Source organism: Pleurodeles waltl, chromosome 6, assembly GCF_031143425.1.
Source record: "Pleurodeles waltl isolate 20211129_DDA chromosome 6, aPleWal1.hap1.20221129, whole genome shotgun sequence".
Lineage (NCBI taxonomy): Eukaryota > Metazoa > Chordata > Amphibia > Caudata > Salamandridae > Pleurodeles > Pleurodeles waltl.
The window spans coordinates 1185481585-1185508868 of record NC_090445.1 but is presented as its reverse complement, the minus strand read 5'-3'; the positions used below and the strand labels follow the sequence as shown (position 1 = coordinate 1185508868).

The 27284-nt window shown below is 40.4% G+C and overlaps 1 protein-coding gene and 1 long non-coding RNA gene across 2 annotated transcripts in view; one reads left to right on the top strand and one right to left on the bottom strand.

Moving 5' to 3' along the window:
* LOC138300729 (uncharacterized) overlaps positions 1–27284 on the bottom strand; it is a 106840-nt gene that overhangs the window by 537 nt on the left and 79019 nt on the right. The gene's annotated exons all lie outside the window — the stretch shown is intronic.
* The window catches only part of LOC138300728 (uncharacterized), a 158807-nt gene that overhangs the window by 58846 nt on the left and 72677 nt on the right, over positions 1–27284 (top strand). Inside the window, exon 2 of the mRNA XM_069240437.1 lies at positions 9664–9809. Coding sequence (XP_069096538.1) covers positions 9664–9809 — 146 coding nt within the window. The remainder of the gene's footprint in view (positions 1–9663; positions 9810–27284) is intronic.

Here is a 27284-nt window from a genome sequence, read left to right as displayed (position 1 = left end):
TTACATTTAGTACAATAGAATTTTCAATGTGAATCTAAGATATAACTAAGCAGCCTTTCACACATCGATGATTAGCTCCTCTTCTCCTGTTCCCATTTTAGCATCCGTACGAATTCCACACAGTGCATCCATTGTTAGTTCCTGGGAACATCAGTTTTGCACACATCAAGTTCTCGAATGTAACTTTCAGGTACAGCATGATTCTACAAGCAGTTCTCATGAGAAGGTTAAAGGCTACTGCTCGTTTGGTCAACATTCAGCTAGAACAATATATCTTTATTTTCTTAAACATGAATTCATATTTTTATTCAGACATTGCATTTTAATATGAGGCTGTGCAATACTTAGGCCCAGACCTCGCTAACTTAAGGCCTACAATTAATTAAGCAAATACATAGCATTAAATCGTTAATATGACACATTACTGCAAAATTAGCATTCATATACGTTCTGAATAAACATTAGTACGCATTTAGTAAAACATGGCACACTAATGACTGCCTAACAAGTGGGCACATTTTCCAAGTAGCACATAATTGTTCTATGTCAATTCAAATGCTATGCAGATTCATAACTCAAAAGATAAGAATATTTATTAGTAAAAAGTCAGCGCTCACACTCACAACTGGCACTCAAATTACAACATAACTTCACTCCTGCCTCTTACTCCAATCTTTTTAAGGTAATTGGGTGACCCAAAAACTTATCTTGGAGCCCTTCCCATGTGTTATGAAGCTGAATCATTAGTTTAAATATGAGTTGTCTATCTGATGAGTCAGGAATAAGTAGAAGCATCCCGGAACTCTTAAGCTGGAACTCCCAGCTGTACACCAGTATACCTGAAAGTTGAAGCCCATCACTTTTTAGTTTCTTTCTATCTTTTTTTACTATTATTGTCACTCTGGACCTATCTGAGAGTCACGGTGTCAAAGTAAAGTGGCATATTGTTAAATAAGTAAGCTTGGGAAGGATGGACATCTATACTAGATTAACCCTTCAAATATTGTTAGTGGAAGGTTTAACCATTTTTAAGTATTTGCTTTAATCCTTTGTTACCTTGCTAAATTTTCTTCAGGGATCACCTCAGTATCATGAATAATGCCAATTTCCAAACACCTCAATCGCTTATCGTCAGTTCTGGGAGTGTTCACTATATTCCATGTTATCATCTCAGTTTTGTCATGATAAATAGAATATCCTGAAAAAAGCTCTAAATGCAGCTGCAGTGTGTTCAAATATCTTAACTTTGATCTCCAGGAGCTTATTATAGACTAAGAAGTCATCTCCAGGTAGAAAAGCTTTTTTCCTGAACTCATGCACTATAAAATGTGCTATTTCTTCTTCTAGTTTGTATTTGCGGAGGAAGGGGTTCAATCAACTGGTCAAACATTATAAAAGAAAGCAGCAGCCCTTGTGGGGTCCTCTTTTAATAATAACTTTGGCAGTCAGGAGATTATTTACCAAAACCCTGGCTGAAGAATTGAAAAAGAGGGCTTTAATTGAGTTTATGAAATTTAACGGAACCCCAACTCATTTAAGACAAGTCCAGAGGTAATCCAAACATACCTTATCAAAGGCCTTAGCTGCATCAATTGCAACAATCGCTAAAAGGGAGTTAAGTAAGGTTGAGAGGTCAATCACACATACCATCATCTGTACCAAAGTACCCCCAATAACCCGAGGACCATAATTCCAGCGAAGACCACATAGTTGCTATTTAATAAAGAGATTAACAAATAAGATTCACACTTATTTGGATTCTTATTTGGTTTCACTATAGCCAATATGGTGGCTTCTCCTCAGGGAGATGGTGGAGTGACCCTTTATCAAAATGCTGTTAAACAGTTTTTTTTTTCTATAGGGTTTACTTGATTGATTACGGACTACTATAATTTTCTCAGGATTCCATTGGGCCTGCAGCTTTCCCTCCTTTTATTTTAGAAATTGGTAGTTTTATTTCTTCCTCTGATATTTCCTGAAATTGACTTTCCTTATCATGTGGTTCAAAAGATGCATGATGAGTGAATCCAGACAGGCCTTAACTGCTTGGCAGTTCGGCACAAGCTGTTCATTATACAGTGCTTGATGGTATTTATGAAAAGGTGTCCTTGTGTTTACACTTTGAAACACAGAAGGATCACCTGGAGAGTTCTGAATGGACATGATGTCATTGTGAATTTCCTATCTCCTAACTTTCCATGCAAGAATTCCCACACTTCTCTGCATATTAAACGTTTTTAAGACTTCTGATTTCCCATTTGACATGAGTTATTTGTTTGTTCAATTTTCTACATTCCAATTTGGACTTCTCTAATTCAGTTCTAATCTCATCATAATTTGATGCTTGTTGTGAATTTGTTAAGTGGTTTTCTAACCTGTCGATCTGTGACAGTAATACTTGTTATCTAGTTCTAAACTTATAGAGGCATGGCCTGAAAGAAAAGATGGATTGTATGCAATTTTGGTTACTTGATCTAAACCAGGCTTCTCCAACAAGTAGCTCATTAGTTACTGGTAGCTCTCCAGCCACCTGTATTGAGCTCTTACTTGCACAGTCCAGCCTACTAAGTTAGACACTTCTGCTTGCTTAAATTAATATAACAAAAAATGGTTGCATTTTCAAAACATATTTAAAGCTGATACTTGAGTGATAAATCATGCAGCTTTGGACAGAATTATTATTAATATTAATAACTTAGTGCCAGGGTTTTGCAGCTATATCTATCATTTTTTTGCTAATGCAAAGGGATTTCACACCGAAAAGCACTTCGAAAATTACCTGTGGCAACGTGCCTGGTAGTCTGATGTGATCAGAGCTGGTAATCTTGCATTTGGTGGCCACTAATGTGATCTTGTCTGATGCAGTCAATATTCCAACTCTAATATTAGTGGCTCTGGATGATGTGATTTTTAACATGAGTAGCCCCTCTTAACGGAAAGGGTGGAGACCCCTGAAATGAAGTTATGTCACTGTGACTCTGTGTTGTGGGCCACTAAAAGACTGGATATTTACAAATGTGTTTGGTGGGTTAATACATTGTCTGCCTGTGCGTCATCAACATTTGCACTACTGTGTAAACTAGATTCTCCTCTGCCTCATAGTGTCACCTATGGTAACATGAGGCTGGCCTTCCACAATGGCAGAACACTATGACAGAATAACTGTCACAGGAAGGCATCACATTTTAAGAACTAGTAGATTGCAAATTACAGGTAAAAGGATAATAAGCTATTGTGGGACGACATTGTATCTCACAGCCTGTCTGAGCTAAACTGAAAGTTGCCAGGTTCTGTTTGCCCAAGCAAAAGTCACATTTCTCTCTAAGTTAATAGAATGGATCTTGAACCAGCTACAGCATTATATTTGGAAGGTCTATATAATCAGATCCAAAATAAACTATTTATTATGGTTATGAAGTATGAAAGATGTAGTCATGTGTGCTTTTTCCAAAGATGGGAAAGTAATGTGTAATTACTCATCAAGGCTTGGGAGCAAATCCTATTAACATACTACGGTGGCTTAGGGGGTGGACATCTGCTGTTCTCAAACTACAAAGACTTCAAACCTAAGTCAGAAAGGGGTGAGAGACCAGATTTCCTGGGGTGATCTGCAAGTGTCAAAAGAGTTTGAGTCTCAAACTCTTCATCTTTGCTCTGCTGATAGTCTCTTTCTTGGCAGACACAATGCAGTTCCTTTATGTCATTCTATTGAGGATGTTGTAATGCAATTAGTGTAGTAAGGCTTCTCCTGGTAATGACGTGCTGGGCTTAAGGTATGGAAAGACCTCTATTTTGAGAGAAGGTTTTTCCACCACCTTGCATTTGTACTTCAAGGGATTCTGTGAGACTTCATCTATCAAAATGCATCATTCAACTAGCAGAATAGTCTTTGTAATGTACAAAAAGTGAACCATCGAGACTAGCATTATTGGTGAATGCTTTAAGAGCACAACCAGTTGACAAAATGTCCTGAACCCTAATAGAACACACTGCCAGTTAAAGCCATTCTGAGGAATGTAAAGAAGAGGAGGACATTGTTGCTGTTGTTAAAGAAAAGCCTATGCCCGTGACCTAGGACCCAAACGTGGATAGTTCTCTCAACCTGGGCTCCTAATCTCAACTACAAGGACTTGCTTCAAAATCTGTAGGAGACAATTTTCTGAACAAAGTTGCACATCAATTGAAGTTTTGGATGCTGCAGACAACCTTCTTTCCCACTTAGGAAACTCCCTCTCTTAGGCTAAGTTTGGATTAAACTCAGTAAGATGAGATCTAAAGGGATCCTAGCTACTAGCTAGATAATACGTAATTCATTCTGCACTTTTTTGAAGATTTTGTGGGCTGGTCCAGTTGTTAAGATACCTGCTGAGCTTTTACTAAAAAGGACTAGGTTCACCGAAAACCCATCCTGCAGGAACCAACATGGCTTAAATGTTCTCATTGAAAAAAGTTAACATTTTCGAAGTTGATGTTGGGAAATGCACCATATTTGTGTTTTCAGAATAACGAAAATTAACCCTAAACATGCTTCCTGCCAGTCCATGCCCTGATCAGCCTCAAGAACCATTTCATTCTTTTAAGAAATTGGAGTATTAGTTGAGGAGGGTAAGAACCCATTTCAAATAATAATCACAACCCATGCCCTGGTGAACCACTTAAGTCACTGAATAAACTGGTACTTAACCCCTTGGTTGCTTGACACAAAGCAGTCCGGCTTAACTTAGAGGTATTGTCTCAAGTATTTATGTAATACTCAAACAGTAATGAAGTGGAAACACAGCATAAGAAAAACTCCAAATCAATTTAGAGAAATCAAGAATATTGTAATAAATCAAATGACACCAAAATGACAAAAATCCAACAAGCAGAACCGGCAAACTGGCAATATTAATTTTTTAAGTATGGATTGAAAATAGAGCGGTGAAGCACAAAGCATCAACCATGGCTATCAGGTTTTTCTAGATCAGGTCAAAGTCAAAATTTAAGGCTGACCATGATGGAGTATGATTTACATACAGTGACCAGATTTGTGCCAATGGAAAGTTTACCTTCTGACTTAGAAACTTTTATAGATATAAAGTAGTTGTCAATGATTTGTCTGTAGGGCAAGCTGAATCTGAAGCGGGGCTCAACGAAGGTGAGTTGCTGGAGAGGGGGGGTCCAGCAGCTGTCATTGACGAAGGTGGCGAAACTCTGAGAGGGCGAAGTTTGAAGTCTGTGCACACTGAGGACTGGCCTATAGGGTTCACTTTTATGCTCAGTGCCAACATGCGACTGGAGGGCAAGCCTTTGTCCACCTCCTATTCTAATTCTGGTATGTAACAGTATCCTACTGGGTTTGGTGACAGCCTGACTAGGTATGCATCCTTTTAGGCACTGGAAGAGGCTATGCAAAGCCCCCAGGCCATCCTGTCAAGGCATGAGTCCCTCTCCCCACACCCAGAATCTTTTACCCACTGTGTCCAGTGTCAAGGAGCAATATGCATCTCACCAAAAGGGGGTCTCCTGGGGTCAATTAACAGCCAGCCTCTGGCAGGAACGCCTTTTAGTTTTAGGCAGGAAAATGGCAATTGTTTTAAATTGTCATTTCCAAAATAGTAGTAAAAATCTGACTTGACAAATAAATTGGATTTTAAGTGACTACTAGAATGAGTCTTTGAACCATTTTTCTAATTATTCCCAAACCGAATTTAGCACTTAGGTAATAGTATAAACCAGTGATAACCTATGGGAGAGCCAGCCTTATTACAGTGAATAATGACTTTGGGGTGTTTTTCGCTATCAGGATATGTAAAACATTTAATATACATGTTCTACTTTTTAAATACCATGTAGCCTGCCCTAAGGGCTTTTAAGGCCTACTTTAGTCGTGGCTTCTAAGTATTAAAAAGGAAGGTTTAGGCCTTGCAAAATGGTTTATTTTGCCAGGCCAGAGCAGCAGTTTAAAATTGCACACCCAGGGTGCAGCGGCAGGCCTGAAGACATGCTTTACAGTGCTACTTTAGTTGGTGGCACAATGAGTACTGCAGCCCACTACTACTTTCAAGTAAATTAAATGTGCAAATTAGGGGTATGCCACTGTTACCATATTTAGAAAGGAGAGCACAAGCACTTTATCACTGGTTAACGTGTAAAGTGTGCATTGTCCTATGGCCGCCTACATATGTTCAGCAAAAAAAGGCAAAATATTTCAAGAAATGCCACAAAATTGATGGTCATTTCAAATAATCCTTCTATGAGGTTTTCAACCCCACAAGGTTTTCTGACTGAGGCACTGTGCTAATGTATGGTACTGCAGACCACAGATTTGAATTGTACACCAGGATATCCTCTGTAAAAGAGGCATCAAGATTAGGTGAGAGAGCATCCAACATTCTTATGTCGTTCATACGTTATGAGTGGGAGTTTGTTTTTTAAAAACAAAAAACAAATGACCCCCCTGGCAGCCCTTGGAGTTTACTCACAGGATGTGTGGGTCATTTTCTATTTTTCCTGTCCCTCACTGCCAGGTTTTTCATTAAGTAGGGCATATAGTTTAATGGCTGTCCTGAAATGACCCATACTCTGTCGGACTGTCATAGGAAGTGTTTCGTGGCTTGGACCTGTGTCAATGGACTACTTAATGGGTCATTATGAGTTCGGTGGACGGTTTTTACCGTACGCCGAACTTCCGATGGAGAGGTTGCTGCCACACGGGCCACCTCCCCGCCGGCCCCATTGAAAGTTTCCCGCTAGGTCAGCAGGTGGAACCCTGAGTTTCCGCCCGTTGGCCTAGCGGGAAACAGTCTACAGCATTGTCTCCGGCTCGTAATCGAGCCGGTGGCAATGCTGTCGCCTGCAGGGTGCACCAGCATTCTTGCAATGTTCACTGTCTGCCAGGGGGGGCCCCGCACTGCCCATGCCAAGTGCATGGGCAGTGCAGGGGCCCCCCGTGGCACCCTGCACCCATTATCCACCAGCATTTTCATGGCGGTGGTACCACCATGAAACGGCTGGTGGAGAATGGGGTCATAATCCCCAGGGTAGCACTTCCCGGGAAAATTAGGACCGCCACAACCTCCAGACCGCCGGGATCTCTGATCCTAGCAGAGCTGGTTGTTCCCTGGTGGCTTGAATGCCAGGGTTGAATGTGGCGTTCTATCTAGTGACTGCCAGACTTGTAATGACCCCTTAATGTCTGCTCATCTCTAAATGAGGCATGCAGATTGAGGGTTTTGCAGGCAGGATAAACTGTTGTATTTACAATGGAATACCCTCTCTGCCTAAATCAGGTCCTTTGTATTTTATAGTCTTTGAACCCTTTCTCCACTTTTGTGATATGTTTATTGTGGTTTAGATCTTCAGGTTATTTCTTTCCAAAACGATTTTGTTGTAACTATGTTGTTTGGTGCGTTTGTTACACCCAGTATTTTTTGCATAGTAGTATTTTTTGCATAGTACATCAAGATATTCCTTGCTGTTCAAGCTAAGTTACTTAATATGAGCCAAGGCCCATGCTAAATGAATCTGATTTACCTTTGTGGATCCCTTTGCACGAGTTCATACACAACTCACATCACAACAGTGACTCTTTCCCCCAAATTCTAACAAGTGGAATCTTTTATAATAATTGTGGTTTTGTTAAGTTGTTCCTATGTACCATACTATTGAGGCTTTAAGAGGAGCCAGCTCCTGCATTTCTAATATCATGGATCCCCCTCACATAGCTTTAGGATGAACCCTCTCTTGGGTTCATGTTCCAACAGCAGGTAGAGGTGTAGGCAGCTTTGTCAACCACCACTACTGTCAGCAGGAACTAGCAAGGATGGGATATCTCAATTAATAATGATAACTTTGTTATATATTATTTGTTATTGCTGATTTGCTGTTTTGTAGTACTTCAGAAGATTGAATGGTGAAATCAGACCTACTAGAACTCAAACAAATGACCTGCAGGCTAAATTTGGACCTCAGCAGTGAAAGCGTTTCTTGCAGAGTTACCTTAAAATTGAAATGACAAATGCTGGGTCTAATAAATAAAAGGATAACTTAATGTAGCTTAAATGAGATGTCATCACGGAGAGGGTATTATATTGTAAATACAACAGTAAATACAACAGTAAATTAAACAATATCACTTCTAGTAATATCATTAAGGGGATCCATTGGCTTTTGATGCCAGCTCTACTGCCCTTTCTTTGGTATAATGCCAAACGGCGCTAAAAATGCATATATAGTTCACAAGGCTTGTGCATTGCTTTTTGTTTGTTACAAAGCATTTAGAATCTTGTTTCAGATATTATGAATGATAGTATTTTGCTATTTTATCCTTGTCAATATGTGATGATAGTCTCTTCTGTCTGATTTTTTACCGACATGGCATTATGAATGGAGTCCTTCATATTTACCCAAAAATGAATAATAAACTTTTAATGTAATGCTTACAACAGCAGTCTAACTAACATGTTTTATATTATATCGTTTATGAAATTCATTAGAATGAAAGGCAGAGTCAGTAAATAACCTTCTGCTTGCACCAGTTGTCAGCACGGAGCTTAAGCCATCATTACATCAGGATGTGAAAGGGAACGTCAATCCACCACCTTTTGGGTGACCCACTGGGCAAATTCCAACAATCATCCAGTCATTTTGATGTTGTTTTATATAGCTTCAGTCAGTAAGTCCCAGCTTTCACCTGAAAGTTAACCCTCTGCAGCTGCCATCTCCCACGTCCTCGCGGTTCAAACGGCACATTCCAAGAGGAAGAGGTGTGAGCACCTAGGCCGAGAACACAAAATCTAAACCAACTCCACCTTGTTTGTGTCATGTGAACGCATTGATACAGTACTAATACATGCTGGCAGAGCTTAGCTCCGGATGGCATGGGAAGACTGACAAGTGAGATATAATGTTCCTTTGGCAGTTCTAGTGTTTCTCAAGATTGGATTTGCAGGATGATAAATGCACTGTCTAATAAGAGTTATCAATGTACCAGGAAGGAGATATTAAATGTATGAACAGTTTTCCATCTATGAGAACTGAACTGTGAGTAGGTTTGTATTGCTGGATGAGGACATACCTACCTGTGCTTACAGGTTTTTGTCAGACATTTTGCTGGAACTCTAGGAGTCCAATGTCATCAAGCTGAATAAAACCTGACTTCCAAATAATTATTCTGCTTATAAATTTTATTTAAGGTTTGACATTGATAGAGAAGAACATATTACTTTGGTAACATATAAATGTATTGGAATTTAGCAAAACAACAAGTAACAAAATAATAAGTGCCTCTTTTACTTGAAATTAGCCCATTAGTAGCTATTAGAGAGAAGGATGGCGGCTGCAAACTTTTTACTTTTAGCTGTAACCTTTGGTAAAAAATGAAAGCTATATTAGAAAAAATAAAATGACTGAATGACTCAAGAATTTCGTATTGTGGGATATTCAATGAAACGTGTAGGGTGGAAGAACTTCTTTAAGAGAAGAACACTTGACATAGATCATTAACAGGGTGAAGTCTCACTATTGGCTTAGAAAAAACGATATGTGAACTGTGTAAACATATTTAATAAACATATTTTACTGATAAATACTGAATGCCTTCTATTCACATACACAAAAACGTGTGCTTATAAATAAACACATCAAACACCTTTCTATGTATAATGTATTACATAATTGCAGCTCATGAAAGTCCTTCAAGACTGGAAGTCAGAACAACTTCAAACAACAACAGTAAGGGAAACAAAACATTCCAGTCCGAAACTGACCTCACACGAAATAAGGGACCTCAGGTTTGTCTTCAACTTGGCTGATACGAATGGCAAAGGGTAAGTCTATAATCCCCTTCCTAGTCATGCATTAAATGAAGCTTTGTTAAGTCCAAAGCTAGAGGTTGTCAGAGGAGTGGCAGAGTCATCTGCCCAAGGTGATGTCTGCACCCCATAATATCCCTGGTTACAGGCCAGTTAGGAAGGTCAATAAAGTGTTTTAAAATCAACTGCATCCATCATGGTACAAAACAGCATAACAGCTAAACAGCAAGACCTGTTCTCTGGACTTTAAAACAAAAAATTCGAGAAAGGCACATCTTTTCCTTTTCTGAGTATAACGACACAATGATGTTGTGTTAGGTATTGAATGGCTGGATCCCCCTGCTCTTCAGTGAAAAATACCAGATGTGGATGACATTACCTCTGAGAAAATCGTTAAATGCACATATTTCACAAAATGAAATATGTGACATTTCTCAAAATATTTAATTAGGCAAATTTATTATGCCTATTCAGAACGATTTGTGCAGAAAAAGTATCAAAGAGAGGCATTTTCTGCTCAAACTAGTCTGCTGCCTGTATCTTGAGACATTGTCATGCGATGGCCATGATAAATTAAAATCTTTACTGGAGATAGCAGCAAACCACATTTTGCACTGTAAGTGTGACTTCCCAAAATGTTCTCGTAGTGTTATGAAATTCCACAGAGCTTTGAATAGCAGGCCATGTTTCTGGTGCAGGACATAAATAATTTGTGTTTGTCAAAAAGGAAGACGCAATGACAACATTTATGAAAGTTTGACAGCTCTCTGCCATTTATATTGTAGAAGCTCTGTTGAGTGTTGAAGCAAGAAGGACTGTCTATTACAACATGAACAGCCATCCACGGAGTTGTGTAGTCCTGTTGAAAAGTGTTGATAAAGTTCCAATAAAAACGTTATAGGGCAGCTAGAATACATGGCTGTAAGGAAACCTACTTTTTGCAGCACCTCCCACACACCTTTTTGCCCCCGTTTGGACTATTTAGCTGCTGGTGTTTTTTACTCTGAGATGCATTGAGGTCTGCTAACCAAACCTCAGTGCCAGTGTTCTGATCCCATGCAAAACATATGTCGAATTGGATACACCCAATTGACAAGGCCTGACTTATAAATCCCTAGTACATGATACCCAGGGCATGTAAGGCAGAGTGTTCACTCAGGGTTGTAGCATTGTTTGTGCCATCCTTCATGTGACAGGATAAAATATGGCTCCCAACATGCCACTGCAGACTGGAAGGACAGTGTTGTAATTGCCCAGTTTGACTTTGCATTTAAACCTATGGTAAAGCCACCCTATCCCTTAACAGTACATATAAGTCTCTTCTATGGAAGGCCTATGGAGTCCCATGGCAAGGAGCTTTATTTTGTTAAGTAATATATGTGTTTTATAATATGGCTTAGCAGAAACACTTTCAAATTGTCATCTTGCTGTGGGTAAAACTGGTAGCCCTATTGGCTAATACAGATTTTCCAGGTGGCATCCCAACCCGGCTAATTTTTTACTATGACTACTAAAGTGGGTCATGTATGGTATCAAATTAATCATGGCATTAAATGCGACTTGAGGGCCAAGTCGAAATTAATGTCACTTTTAAAAGTAAGCAACTTTTACAAAGTTGCCAGTCTGTGCCGCTGCTAGCCCAGAGGCCTGTCAGAGGAAGTAGCACACAGACAGCTTTCTGTCCCCCTGGGGAGATGTGTGAATGACCCTTGGCCAGGAAAAAAGATTGTTGCCGCACTGTAAGGTGTGACCAGAATGGTTGCCTCGGATTTTAGCCCAAAAAGCAAGCTTCAAAGGTGAAGCCGACTTTTCAGGGCCACTTTGACAACACTCTCGGGCAGGATGTCTTTTGTTTCCTGCCGACAAAGTAGAGCCAGGGACAGAGAAGGGGAAGCCAGTTCACAAACCTGTTTTCCAGGGGCATGTAGTCCCATGGTAGCCTCAACTCTTGGGATGGGCTTTCAAAGAAAGATTCTGCCATGTTTGTTGTGGCAAGAATGTTGCATCCTGGGATAGCCAGAAGCCACACATAACCGGAACTGTGTCACCAGAGAGGTGGGCACCAACTAGCCCCTTGGCTAGTGACCCCATTGTCCCCTTGGGGCACTTTGCTGGGATATATTGGGCCCCCCTGGCAACCAAGACTTCAGTACTCACTGGACCTGGAAAGAGGACAAAAAGAAGGCCAATCTGCACCTGTTGGAAGCGCACAAAGAGAGGCTGCAACACTGGAGCCACTGCACCTCCTGCACTTTGGGTTAGAGGAGTATGTGTCCTTTTATGCATGCCTATCTTGGGGAAATGCTAGTTCCTGGTCCCAGTCCAAAGTAAAGACTCCAAGGGACAGTTAGCTGGCCCCCAGAACAGCACATGAGACATTGAAGCTGAAGGAGACCAAGTCGCATCTCTGGTAGCCACTGCAGAAGTCTTGCAGCTACCAGGTGCTGGGCACCCCTAAAAAGAATTCAAAGATAGCCAAAAGGTGCACCAAAAGGTGCACCTATGTCTGCTGGGTCCGTGAGTGCTGGTTGCGACCAGGTGCATCACCTGAGAGGTACACCAGCCTCAACCAAAAGTTTTCCCCTCAACCACTGTGTTGAAAAAGCACAAGGTCTGCATTGGCAGCCCTTAGAATCCTGCAAAGAAGACTTCATGGGACCCCGAAATCTGTGTCCAGATTCTCCCAACTTCATCCCTGTCAACCGCACTGTACCCAGAGAATCCTTGAGCATCTTTGAGCCTGCATCCCCCAGCATCAGGACCGCTCTCTGTTAGTCTATGGCGGTCATCCTGCATGGCCCATGAAAATATAGAGTAATATTGATGAAAGAGTGACACAAGCTAAAGCATTATAGGTATTACAGCACTAGTGAAAATGTCTGGTATTGTGCCATTTCCAGCATTTCAGTCCTCGTAAGAATGTACATGAAATGTATGTCATATTCTTGAGATTTGTTGGTACTGCTTAAGAAAGACATAGAAATCCCCCTGAGAAGTAGTGGACATAATAAGACTAATATGGTGTACCCAGAATGGGGTCCTGAACAGTATTGCCCTTAAGTATCATCTTATGTTGCAGGGATTTTGTTTGATAATAGTGTATGTTCACGCAGGCTTGGATTTTTTCCACAACGGTACCCATAAAACATAAATTTTGTTAATTTCCCTTCACAGAACCGAGAAAATAGCTCAAAAATAGCAACATTTTAGGTTTGTTTTGAGAAATCGAAAATAAGTGCTGTGCTTCTTTTTATACAAAATACGAAAGGTTTGCTTGGATACATCATCTTCTCAGCTTTCAGAAACGATCAGAGTTGTAAATGAATCATTTCTACCACAGCTGTCAGAGCCCCACAGGGCAAGTGGGATCTATTAGGCCCAGACTGGGGGGCTGAGGCCTTTTACAACAGATGTCCTGGGGGCCTGCCTATTATGCATCCTGAGAAACTGGGCCATGTGATCCTTCAAAGCTTGACCCTCAGTGGTAGTGTGGGTCGAGCAGTCCAAGGCTTTTCAGGAAACAAGGTAGATACAAGGGAAAACAGGCTCACAACTCAAAATATAGAAGCAATAAATGATTTTTTGGTTAAATACTTTTATTAAAAAAAGAAGTATTCATAAATGCACACAAAGAAAAATATGGCATTTACAAACAAGGTCAGGGCTCTAGTTTTTCTTAAGCGGCTCCCTGAGTCCCATTCCCTTCCTGCTCTAGCAATAATGGTTTTCCTCATTCACTATGGGCAACATTCAAATGAAGCCCCACTAGTAGTCCTAGTTTCAGGAGCCCGACTCTGACTCTGTGTTCCAGCACTGAAACACTATCTGGCAAGCCGGTTCCCCCAGGGCCAACTGTCCTGAAATCAGTCTTACACACACCAGCAGGATAGGAGTGACCGGAGACTCTGAGCACACCAGCTCTGCAGGGACTGTCTCTGGTAAGTACTTTGCATATGGGCCATGCGGGCTAAGCTAGGCAGTACTCAGGTTCCTCACATGCGGATGGTAATTCACTGAAAAAAAGGTTAAAGTGATGTTATATTTAGGTAAGTTGAAAAACTTTTAAGTTACAGAAAAAAATCCCTAAAGAATTCACTGAAAAAACAAAGGTTAAAGTGCTATTATGGTTTGGTATTGCAATAAGATCTTGCCTTATGTAAAATTTAAAAAAAAACTAGAAATTCACTATAAAAGGATTAAAGGTTAAAGTAATATTATAGTTAGGTAAGTTAAAAACATTTTAGCTTACATTTAAAAAGGTCTAAAGATTCAATAAAAAAGTAAAGGTTAAAATGACGTTATAGTTAGGCATTGAAATAATACAAAAACTAATCTGTAAAAATCACTGAAATTCACTAATTATAGTTTGAGTTTCGCATTGCTTATGACCTCACATATTACATCACTCATGCCATGTTCCCATGTTAAATGACATCATTGATGACATCACTGATGATATCACTGTGCAGCAGTATGCAGTGGGGTGTTGACAGCATGGCCAGGCAAATGGCCAGACCCTGCACCTAATTCCTACAGGCATCCATCCCTGCATGGATCCCCACCCCGCAAGCATATTTATCATTTTTTTTATTTTCTCATAGGACCATGGTACTCCTGCAGGACTACGCGCTAGCACCACATTCATTGTGCTATGGGATAGTTCAACCTACACGCAGTGAACCTTGCAATGCCCCTCAGTACAAATCATGCAGTTCCTCATGAGAAGGCTGCACTGGGTCCTGCGTAAGTATCACTATACCTGATGGACAAAACCAAAACAAATATGTATTTTGGCCACCTTGGAGGACCCTTCAGGGTCTCTCTCATGAGTGCCAAGGAATCCTTAACCTGCCTCATTTTATCTTATTTTTTTACTTGTTTAGGACATGGGGCCCACCACTCACAGTTTTCTCATCAATGATTTCATTGCAAATGTTGCAGTGATTTTACTAAGGATGTCCTAGAAGATGTCATGAGGGATGTAATATGTGGGGTATTTATCAGTGCATTGCGAGGGTGCGAGTTACGTTAGGGCACGACTTATAGTTACTTGGAATAACTTTAACAGGTGAATTTCTTTCTGTGGTTGTTTGAGTTAAAAAAGTTACACTGTTATTGAACATTTAACCCAACTATAACAATACTTTAACCTTTATTTTTTAATTCAATTTCTAAGTTTTTTTTTTTAACATACAGTAATGTTTTGTTATACGTAATGCCAGTCCCCTTTGGCCATGTGTGGTGTGGGTTGACTGAGGGACTGGCATGTGACCAGGCTCTGTTTGCAACCCCTGCAGGGAGCCAACCAGCCTGCAGGCAGCCACCCCTCACTACACATGGCCTTTAGCCAAGTGTGGCATGAGGTTAGCTTCAAGGCCTGGCATGCGACCAGGCCCTGTGTTCGACCCAACTAAGGCAGCTAACCAGCTGGCAGGCTGCCAACTCCACACCATGCTCAGCCTTTGGCATGCACGGCATAGGGTTAGCCTTCGGACCTGGGATACACACACACACACATATGCAAGAACCCAGACACAACCACCTACATACAGAAGATTTCAGTGCCACTTAGTTCTGTGCCCTCAATCCTGAAAGACCTTTCTTCAGCAGCTTATGGTGGGGGAGCCAGGGACAGCGTGTTGGTGGATCTGGTCCTGTGGTGAGGAATGGCTACCTTCATCACATCCAGGTTGTGGATTCAGTGTGACCAGGTTTTCTGAAAAAACTATAGAACCAGAAAGCAAAGCAAATAGCCATAGCTTGCTTGAGTGGGGCCATTGACACCCTGCCTGTGTCACAGTCTCAGAAAGTTTGCAAAGGTAGGCCTTCAGCAACACAGATAACACTTTTCTTTTGTCGGTGTAGCCAAGAAACATTTTCATCCAGCCCTGTGCAGGTCATACACAAAGCAAACATTCAGGATACTGAAGGTAACATCATCCAGTCTTGCATCATTTGTAAAGTTCTACCCAGGCAGGCAGCAGCCACCATGAGGTGTTGGAGTACAATATATTTTTGCTGGGTGTGGAGGGGGTGTTTGGGGGTTTGACACCCCCACTCCCAAATAAATGGATTCCTGGTCTAGTAGTTGGGTCAGGGGGTCTTGAGTTGGGTCTGCTATGCCTACATTGGTTTTGCCGTTGAGGACCAAGAATAAAAGACAAAACAGTGACCTTAGCTGTAAAACAGGAAAGAGATAGAGAGACATCTGGTGGCTGAATTTCACAATGTCAAACCAGATACCCTGGAATTAATACCTGCTTGCCTAAGTTGCTGATCCTATGCAAACATTTTAATTCAGAGCCTCTTTTTACTTTACATCACATATGAGAGAACTTTTAAATACTTGAGTTCAAGATGTGCACTGTACAAGCACCTCTTATAATTGTTTTAATAGACTATAATGTTGATTCATCCACAATGAGAATCTAGACCATGGTTATGGTTTACATTACCACTTTATTGTATACTTGAAGGCCTGGGGGGCTATTCACAGCTTTTGTAGTACTTTTTAAAGTAATATTATAGCAGCACAAGCATACTACAAAATGCTATTTTCAAACTGCACTTCTAAAGTACTATTGTTTTTTTTTTTGCCGAAGTACTATAGAAGTGCAGTTTGTGAATAGCATTTCATAGAACATTTGTAGTGCTATCCTACTACCACAAAACATACTAAAATGCAGTTTGTGAAGAGCCTCAATGCCTTTCAATTAGGTGAAGACATATAAGTTGCATTAATTTGCGGTGTATTCTGTGAATAGCCAAAAAGTAGTAAACATACAGAAAACTGTAAATTATTCAAAAGTGTAAGTTACCTTTGTTACTCAGGCCCATAGAGTGACTAGTTTACCAAAGAAATAGTAAATCTGCACTCATAGAAGTACTCCTTGTATGCAGATGGTACTACTTTTTGAAATTCACAAACATTCACAGTAGTAGAATTAGAAAGCTGTGCTAGTCTCAGGTTTCCAGGCATACTACTGGCAACCAAACAACAAAAAGGTAATGGGATGAATGCTTGCAAACAGTCTAACCAGTGGCAGTTACTTGGGATATCATTCCACCCCATTGCTTTTCACTGACTGTGCCACTCTGGACAGAGATCCACCTAATACAAATCAGTACTGACCTTGTTCCTTATGAAAATGAAACGGTTCATCTTGAATCTTTGTCATCTCACTCATCTGCCCTGCATCCCCCTGCCTTTTTAGTTGGAAAATTTGAGATTCACACCCCTGAACCTCACTGACTAAGCTCTAACCCTGGCTTTTCCTTTGCCATTTATTGTAATCGCCAGTATTTTGATGAAACATGATAAATCTATGCAGCTTCATAATCCACTCCTCCAAAATGTGCACAAAAATAAAAGAAATCATTCATTCAAGTTCTTACTCTCCAGATTAGTAGCCAAATAAATGGACAGCGCCTATGTGCTATCCATGTGTGTGTTTTTGACACAGATTGCTTAAGCACAGTCAGTCAGTCAAAAAAGTCTTTATTCTGTAAGAACTTTGCCAGAAAAGCACAAATAAAACAACAACTCATAAAACCTGAAAATAACTAAAAACAGCCCAACAATAAAAAAAAGCTGTTAAAGTACTGCAATCAGCCCTAACAAGAGTAACAACTCATACCAATTCCTTATGCAAAGAGCAGATCTAATATAATTCAGGACTGTAGAACATATTTCTATAGAATAATCTTTACATCCAGCCAATTTCAAACAAGGAATTAAGAAAGCTTCCCTTGGAGTATCATATGAAGGACAAAACAATGCAGTAACACGGGGAAGCTTGTGCACCCAACCACCCTGTTTAGGGAATGCCATCCTAAAATGTATCAATTCCAACTTAAAATAAACTAATAAAGTGTGATAAAATATATTTGTAAACTAAGACAATTAAGACTCTTATATACCTCCACTGTTTTCAGTTTTGCAATATTTCACAGTCTTAAAGACCTGAAGAATTCAGCATAATGCTCCTTTATCAGTGTCTTAACATTTCGTCTCATGTGATCTGGATCCAAGAAAACGTCTAGAAGCCCTTTCTCCACCAAAAGTGTTTTCACATACTTTAGCCATGGTAACATTCCCATGTCTTGTAGAGCTAAGCAATCCCTAATACAGTCTCTGGTGAAATTGCCAGCAGGATTCAACCAGCATATAGCCCATAGAAACAAGGGTGCAATTTTAATCTGGTCCTCCACAAAGGTTAAACCCAATTCCTCGTTTAAAATAAAATTAGCAGTATTTTTCGGGAAAGCCAATAAGTGGCATGCAAAACCATTTTCAACCTCTGCAAGGGCTCTACATCTTGGTAGCCTCATATACCCGCTGCATAAGTGGCTGCAGAGAAGCATTTTGCTTTAAACAAATTTAGCATTTAAGGAAGAGGTTTATGTCGTAAGATCCTAACAAAGTGAAAAATTGCCTCCGCATTTATCATCATCTGTTGGGACTTTATATCTACATGGGCATTCCAAGAAATGTTAGAACTAAAAGTGAATCCCAAATAATTAAAAGCATGTGTTTTTTGCAAGGCCATTTCCCCTGACCTGTCTGTCATAGTTTTTTGGTTTATTGGACCACAGGACATAATGAAAGATTTGGCTTGATTTATTTTTAAATCTAACCCCACCATAAACTCATTAAAAGAATTAATCAAACTTGCAAACTCTTTGGGGTGCGAGCTAATAAAACTGCCTCATCCGCATATAAAAGTATTGGAATTGGGAACCTGCAATTCTAGGTACATATACAGCAACATGATTAATATGATCCAAAATCCCATTAATATAAACCTAAAATAAAAAGGAGCCAATATACACCCCAGCCTAACCCCTCTAGATTGACTGATGTGGGACGACAACTTTCCCTCAGGCCATATCTTACAGCTGTTTTTAAATCTTGATGAAGACACTTTATCAAAGTAAGCAAATCATGATCAAAACCCATTGATTCCATTGTAGCTCAAAGTTTATCTTGGTTTACCTAGTCGAAAGCACTAGATAAATCTATAAAGGCCAAATGAATGGAGCCTTTTTTGCATGTACATATTTACTAATAATAAGATGTGAATTTAATACTTGTTCTGTAGAACCCACCCCTGGCCTGAAACCAAACTGGACCGGTATTAGAGCCTTGCATTCATCTACCCATGTTTCTAACTGAGCCAGAATTACCCTCCCCAAAAGTGTAGCTGTTGCATCTACTAAAAATATTGGCCTATAGCAAGTTGGCAAAGATCTAACACCTTTCTTAAAAATAGGTACTAAAGTTGCCAAGCACCTGGAATCAGGGATTGTGTCCTTTACAGTGCTTCGAAATACCTTTATTAGAAAAGGGACCTATCATTTTATATCTGTTTTACAGAAGTCAGCCGGAACCTCATGTGGGCTGGGGGCTTTAACAGGGGCCAGAAAATGTTAAGCCATATCCACCTCCCCCACTTCAATAGGTGTTAAAAGCTGAATAGGAGGTGGTTCGACTGGTTGTGCGTCACTGTTCCAAGGTTCCGACACTCTAGGTTGGAATATACATTCATCAGTAGCACTCCAAGCTGAATTCATTTTTTTTTTTTTTACAAAATAAAGTATGTATTATGAAAGGTTTCTAATTCAAACATCAGACATAACTCTTAGGGGGACATTTGTCAATAGTTATTTTTATTTTTAGAAATGTAATGTCACCCTATTACTGAGAAATTTAAAAACATTGCAACACCTGGTATGCAAGTGCTTCTAATCCCATCTGTTGCTGGATGGATTATTCCTATGTACAGTATTTGTTACTATGTGATGCTAAAGAGTAGGTTTTCAAGCAGTGGAAAATGAAACTCCTGACATCTTCCACGTTGTATTATTGTGACTGTGTGGCTTAATTGGTGCTAAGCAGCAACAAATTTGCCCACTGTTCTAGGTGTAATGTGAAAAAGATGCTACTTTGTACTTTGGATTAATTTGAATATTGATAAAAGGTGAATTTACCTATGGTCATACAGAACCATTTTGAATTAGTTTAGCTTACAAGTTAGTACAATTAAATTGTGCTTTACTGGAGGAATCATATTTTATCTACAGTGACACACCTTAAAGTAACAGTCAGAGATATAAATTTCTAATGAATAAGGGGCCATATTCCAAATAAGAGTTTATAGTGCTGGTGTGTGGTTGATCATATACAAAAAGGTCTGATCTACACCAACACTATTTTCAAGTTCATTGTTGCTTAAAAAATCACTAGTCTGTTATGTGCTCACACCACATCATCAAGGAGCAACATGCTTATATACACCCTCTGTGATCATACCTTTTTAGGAATCCCAGTCCCTTGGTTGAGGACCCTGTGGGCAGTGCCTAACTAGGGAACCAAAGGCAGCACTGGCAAAAATGCTCAAACCAGTCCATCACCCTTTCCCTCCTTGTGCCCTCTCTCTCTTTCCATCCATTTCCCTCTCTCTATTCTCCCTCTTAGATCACTTTCTCCCTACCTTCCCCCTTAATCCCTCTTCCTTCTCTGTCTTTTGAAGCCCTGTGCCTACAGCAGTTTATCTCAGGGGAATGTGAAAGAGGCACCAGGAGCTCACAGGAGAAATGCACACTGAAATAAAAGGCCTGGTCACCACTGCCTGTGGGGACCTCAAGGCAATTGTGAGCAGTATTATGTTAGGTTAAGTGTATTTATATAGCACACAACTCATCCATCAGGGTATCTTGGCACTGAAGTAGGAGCCATGTCCTCTGTTTCCTGTGGAATTCAAGAACTGAGAAGGCACCTCTGATGTACAGGAGAAAGTTGTTCTCGGGCTTTGAGAGTGAGTTAAGAGAAAGCATGTCAGCCAGATCTAGTTATGCATATGCGGTGGGGGGGTGGTTGCATGCAGGAGTCCGGCTGAGCAGATATATCTGGTGGGTTCCTGGAAGTCTTTGCAGTTGTTGAGGTACACAGGGCCTATGTTGTGTGCATGAGGAGTATGATGAGTGCTTATGTGTACATTGTGAGCCTGTGGAGCTCTTTGAGGTTTGGATGATGTGAGTGTGGGTTGAGAGGTTGAGCCTTACTGCTGAGTTTTGTATGGTTTGGAGTCTTATGATGAGTTAAGTGTTGATTGAAACATAGAGTATGTTGCTATAGTCCAGCTTGGTAGTGATATGGTCTTAGGTGATGCCTTTGTAGATGTTTGTGAGCATCTTGAATATGTGTTGACGCAGAAGATAAAGACTGAATTAATTTAGACTGCCTTGGTGAGTTTCTTGTCAATTAAAATTGTGAGGTTCTTTGCATGGGTTGCTGGAAGGATTGGGGGTCTGAGCTTGGCAAGCCATTTGGAGGAGTCCCAGAGTGTGGTGTTTTTGCTGAAGAGTACTACTTCCATCTTGTCACTGTTGAACTTGAGGCAGTTGCTTTTTATCCATTTGGTGACTTCGGTTATGCAGGCAGAGAAATTGGTTAAGGTGTTTGGCATCCTTTTGGGCAGAGAGAGTATGAGATGGGTGTTGTGAGCGTAGGATATCATATTGATTCTATATGATGCTGGTGAGTGGGGTCATATAGGCAATGAACAGGGTTGGGCTGAGTGAGGATCCTTGTGAATATTCACACATCAGGTTCGCTGTGTCCAACGTTAAGCAGGCCAGGGTGAAAGACTGGATGCAGCATGTCAGGAAGGAGCGATTCCAATGTACTGCGGGTGCTTAGCTGTAGGCTTTGTGCAGTCATTGGGTAAGGGTGGGGGGGAGACAGTGTTGAAGGCTACTGAAATGTCCAGTAGTCTCGGGCCACTATTTCAACTCTGTCCATGATCATTGGGCTGCCGTCCTTGCAAGCAATGAATGCAGACTCTATACTGTGGTTGGGCCTGAATCCAAATTGAGTGGTGTTGATAAGGTAGTTGTTGTTCAGCTGGGTGGAGGCATTTGGTTATCATTTTTCCATCACGTTTGCTAGGCAAGGTAGCTGGTAGCTGGTAGTTGGCTAGTGTCTTTGTATTTGCAGAGGGTTTCTTGAGGAGAGAGAGTACTGTGGCATGTTTCTAGACGTCTAGGTAGGTGGCTTTGATGATTGAATCATTCGGATTTGAGGTGAAACCAGCACTGCACCACAGTCGTCAGAGCATTTTATCAGTATGAATTTTGCCACAGTGATAGGGTGTTTTTGTGGCCCAACCATACTCTGTAATGGGCTAGGACTTTCCCTAAAGTATGATACAGATGATGACTGTCATAGCACCATTTTCAAGAAGGAGCACTGTGTCCCTGAAATGCCAGATTACCCCTAAAAAATGGCCACAGAAGGGAACTCTAAAGCCCCGCCACCTCATGTCTTGCTACTTTATGCAGTTTTGGTATACTGCAACATTTACCCATTCCTTGGTCTCCTAGTACTTTTGTGTGTCTAACTATGTATTCTGTTTTCAGCTGTTTATGAGGCTGATTTAGTGTTTGGCGAAAAGGGTACTTTGTTACTCTGTTGCCTACCCAATGGAGTACCAGGTTCACTCATTTAGAGATACGTGATCTGCAAACTTTTCATTGATAAAGACCCCATTGGCTTTGTCCACAGATAACTACTTCTGATGACCCGCCAGAGTAGTTGCTGTTGGAATAAAGTAAATACACCTCCCAATCTAATGAAAAGCAATGGTTTGATTTTTGTTTCTGCCTGTGACCAGCAGGAAAACCAGTTGGTGAAGTCGGGAAAAGTAAAAATAAACCCCACTCCCTGGAGGAAAATTCCCATAGTGTTGGAGTCATTATTTGGTTTTAGTTTTTCAGTAACAAACTCTCACTCATGGAGTTCGTTTTTGGAAAACAAAAATATGTTAAAAGTTTGGTGGATGGCAGTCAAAACTGATGGCAGTGGTGCACAAATGTTTTTGTACCTTGAAAGGAACAGCCTTTAGAGTGATTCCTTTTCAAAATGCAGACACGACCACTGGGCCAGCTGTTGTCTCTGAATAGGATAGACTACTGTACATCAGGCTAGCAGACATGAAGTCCTGCACCACCCTGACAGACGGTACTCCCTTCACCAGAGGCTTAGTCTGGACTTAAATGTTTTTCAAGTGGGGGAGGCTGTGAAGTCGAGTCGGATCTTACAGCTTTCCATACATACTGTGCCCAGTAGTCATGGTGTGTGTCAGCACTCCCTTTCCTCAGTCTGCTGATCGACTTTTTCTTGGCTTGGGGTTTCCCATTGGTAAGGATTGTAAAGGGTATGCTTTGTGTTGTGAATTGTGCCACACGTCAGTGTACCCTTTTTTTAATATGCTGGTTGTGTTTTATCCCAGTGATGGCCAATCACTGTAGGGTTTTGAAATGTTGCACTAAGCTTGTGCGAGTGTGATCAGTGCATTTTGTGTTTCATCTACAGTGCGGTTATCAGTGTCAGACTGCTTCTAGTGTACTGCACACCCTTCCTTACTGAGTTATGATTTATTCAGGTGGCATAGGATGGGACTGATCATGAAATCTTCCATAAATTCTTGTGCTGGAAAGGCGATTTGCTCAAGTTCCTGTGTGCATCACTGTTTCCTTGCTACATATTGTGAACCAGTGCCTCACTATTGTGAACGCTGACTTTTTACTAATAAATATTCATATATTTTGAATTATGCATCTGCATAGAATTTGACCAATATAGAAAATATTGTGCAAAAAGGAAAATTTGCCCACTTGAGTGTCCGCCGCTAATCACAAAGTTTCCTTATTAAATGCATAGTAATAACTAGTGAGGGGCTTATGTTTAGGTTATTGTAGTAGTGTGTTATAGTAATTAATTTGCAGTATGTATTTGCTTTATAAATTTTAGGCCTTACGTTAGGTCTGGGTCTAGTTTGCACCGCCTCATCTTTAGCTACACTGTTTAGATAATGCTGTGAGAAATGTACCCCTGAAGAAATTAATATATGTATTGTTTTCACTGTGTTGACCAAACGCTAGCAGATGTCTTTAACTTTCTCGTGAGAACTGTTCGCTAGAAAGTCTTGTACTAGTAGAAGAAACATTGTGTAGTTCAGTGTGTGAAAAAACGATGTTCCCAGGAGCTGACAATGGATGCGCTGACTGGAATACGGATCGATATAAAAATGTTACCTGACGAGCCTGATGGTGGGAACAGGCGAAGAGGAGCCAATCATCGATAAGTGAAAGACAGTTTAGTTATATCTTAGATTTCAACTTCTAATTCTATTGGACTAACTGTAAACATACGATTCTTTGACCAATGGCAACGTGGGAAGTCCTTTAGACGATTTCAACTCAGCCCGACTGCACAGAGGAGAAGCGACCATTTTGATCATTCTCATTTTCGCGCTCATTCTATTCTGTCTGAGGAGCTGAACAGTTCCTGATGATATATTCTTACTTTAACTTTATTGATTAAACTTCTGATGCTAAATGCTGATCCCTTAGAATTTGCTTTACAAATGGTTCAGATAGCTTAGAATCCTCATTTCAGAACCATTCCCCTTTCATGGCCCGTTGCTGATGCTAACCGAACAGATGTCCAACTGACGAAGATAATCGCAGCTTGCTGATCTATATGAGGAGAGGTATAACAAAATGCTATTGTTCTTGCTGTAATTTTGTCTTTTGTTTCTAAGTACTAACCGCTATTTTGATGACGCCCTAGTTAGATGTATTTCCAATTTTATGTTGGCTAAAATTGTTTTGCTTTAAGCCCAAACATGCTATTCTAATCAGAAGGTTAGTAAGAGAAACCCTGAAATGTTAACAGGTTGTTATTAATAAATAATTGATGTTGCCCAGTTGCTGAATCTAGATGTATGCTATTTCTGTTGCGCAGTTGCTTTTGCTATTGATCTGTACTGTAACGGTTGAAAACATAGTGATCCATGCATTAGCTAAATTGAGATTCTTTAGAAGATTCAGTCAACCAGTGTTGTTTTTGTATGTGTATCATTTGATTCTGAGACTAAGCTACGTGATATTAGCATTGTTAATATAGGGAAATAAACGTTCTAACTTTCACATAAAGGTGTGATTATTCATGGCCAAAGGGGTCATGGTGTGTGAAATTACTGACTCCAAAGGTTATGAAAAATTGATGATTGATATTGTTGATGATTAGTGTCACATATGGGATTTATGGTGGGAATTACTCTAAGCGAGTCCAAAGGTCCATTGAACCTCTAATGCGTCGCCTTTTAAATTAAAGATACAAAACAAATAAGGACAGACGCGCTAGCACTATGCTAGTGTTTGCCTATAGGTCTTCACATCATGGTTTCTGTACTAATGTCTCTCTTCCCCCACTTTAATATCTCCCTACCCTAGTGTGTGACTACAAACAAAATCCCACCTGCTCATGGTGTATTCCCAGTTGTTTGCATTTTGAACTGCTGGACTCTGACCTCATCTAGACATCAGACCCCATATCCTCATTTATAAATGTTTTTCTCTTGCACATGGCTGGTCATGAGGCTGTTGCTGTGAGATGTGAATTATTAAGAACTACTGAACTATAAACTAACTCTGTCAGTTGTCTCTGGTTATATATGTATTTGCAATGAGAAATGTGAAGACTGGATCACATTTTGCACTTTGACTACCATGGTTTCGACGTCACATTGTCTAATCACCAAATTATTAGAAAATAATATTTCCAAAACGGTATACCATTTCAAAAGTGACAGCCATTAACCTTAATTTGTACCAAATATAGATGTGACGGTGTCACTCCCAAAAAAAAAACCGAAATGGTGTAACTTCATTGCAACGAGGGTTTTGAGCAGTTAAAAGTGTTGTACTTTACCTAGTTCTTGACTGAATACATTCAAATGTGACATCAGTGTCTGGAAGAAGAATCTTGTTATAAAATGCACAAGCATTCTTGTTGGAAACATCTACCCTTCTGTTTCTTTAATTATTTCACCATGCAGGGCTAAGGGTGAGAGCCATTGTTTAGTTGGCATGTCATGGGGAGGACTCTTCGGCACTGTAGTTTGTTACAGGGGCATCGATGGGCACTTTGTTTCCAATGAATGTGGTGTGATGCCTGTCTGTTGGTCTCCTGGGGTTGCTTTTGCACCTGTTCAAAGAAGAAGTAGCCTACCAGTGTGGTGCAGGTAGCGATCCCCATTTGCAACAAGGCCAAATTGCATTTTCATAGATGGTTAGTTTGAGACGGTGGTTTCCGGTACGGGGCAGCAGCACTTATTTTTGAGGGCCGGCACTTATTTTTCTGTCTCAAGCATTTACTGCGAGCAAAAGACTCATATGAGAAAGATGGAGAAAGAGAAAGGCGAAAAAGCTTCACAAAGGGAGAAAGCAGAAAGCTGTGAGAGTGCGCTGAAGGGTCAGGGAGCGGTTGTAAATGGAGTACAGAGGCCCGAGATCGCTTCAGGATTACCCTGCCTCGGTATTTCGTGCTCACATATTTAAGTGCAGCAGCCGCGTGTTTCAGAGAAGAGCTTTGAGCACCGGCACGTTTTTATTTACAAATTAAGCACTAGTTCCTAGATTTAATGTCACAGATGGGCTAAAAGACTGTGCAATAGAATATGTTTTTTTTAAGATCATCGCTTACCTCCATCTTTGCCCATTTTCAAAGAAAAGTCCGCTCAAGCAGGCTAAAGGCTAAATGGAGGGACCTCTGACAAGTGTGGCCTGATCTGTGGTTAAAAACAGCGTTGCCTTTTCTCCCTTATTCTGTTTGATACGGAATTGTTTTCCAATCTGATTAATCAAAACTCTGCGCAATGCTGGCTCGAAAGTGAACTGGTCAAATATATACCAATAGTAAAAGTTCTTTAGCATGAGGGTTATGCATACATCTTACAAGAAGGCCTCAGAGGGTTTCAATTAAGCAGAACGTTTATCATCAAAGACTTACCGACATTCTATGACTATAATGTAACGATTGATCTCATTAAAATAAAAGAAAGATTAACATATTCGATCAACAATCCAAAACCTGTTTATAGAGTGGTTGTTATTATTCGCTACAGAAGTTCTCCATTGCATTCTGGTAAATGCAGTTCATGATAGTATCATTAACTCGTGGATAAGGAACTGCTTACTATCAGTTGGTGGAGCTAGTGATGGTATTCCTGTACATTCCTAGACATGCTGCCCTTTCACAAGAAGCACATCCACATACAAAGAAGTTCCCGTCAGTGCCAGGGATTACTAAGGTAATTTTTGCCTTCTTGAGACCAAAACCATTTTTGCCTTATGTCAATGTTTTTAAAAAAAAAATCCCTAACAATAAAAGTTTTGCAAAAACCATGACCAAAAAACAAAACGTAAATTGCCAAAAGGCCGGTAGTTGCCTTTGCCAATGCATGTTAACAAATATGGCTCTGGCTGCATTATGCCCCTTGCTCAGCTTTGAATGCTGTGTTGCGCTGCACTAAAAAAAAAGAAAATCTGTTCCTCAGTGCAGATTCCTGACCCGTCTATCCTTAACCCTCTCACTTAAAAAATTGGTGGAATTTAAATTAAAAAAAAATCTTCCTGCGTAAT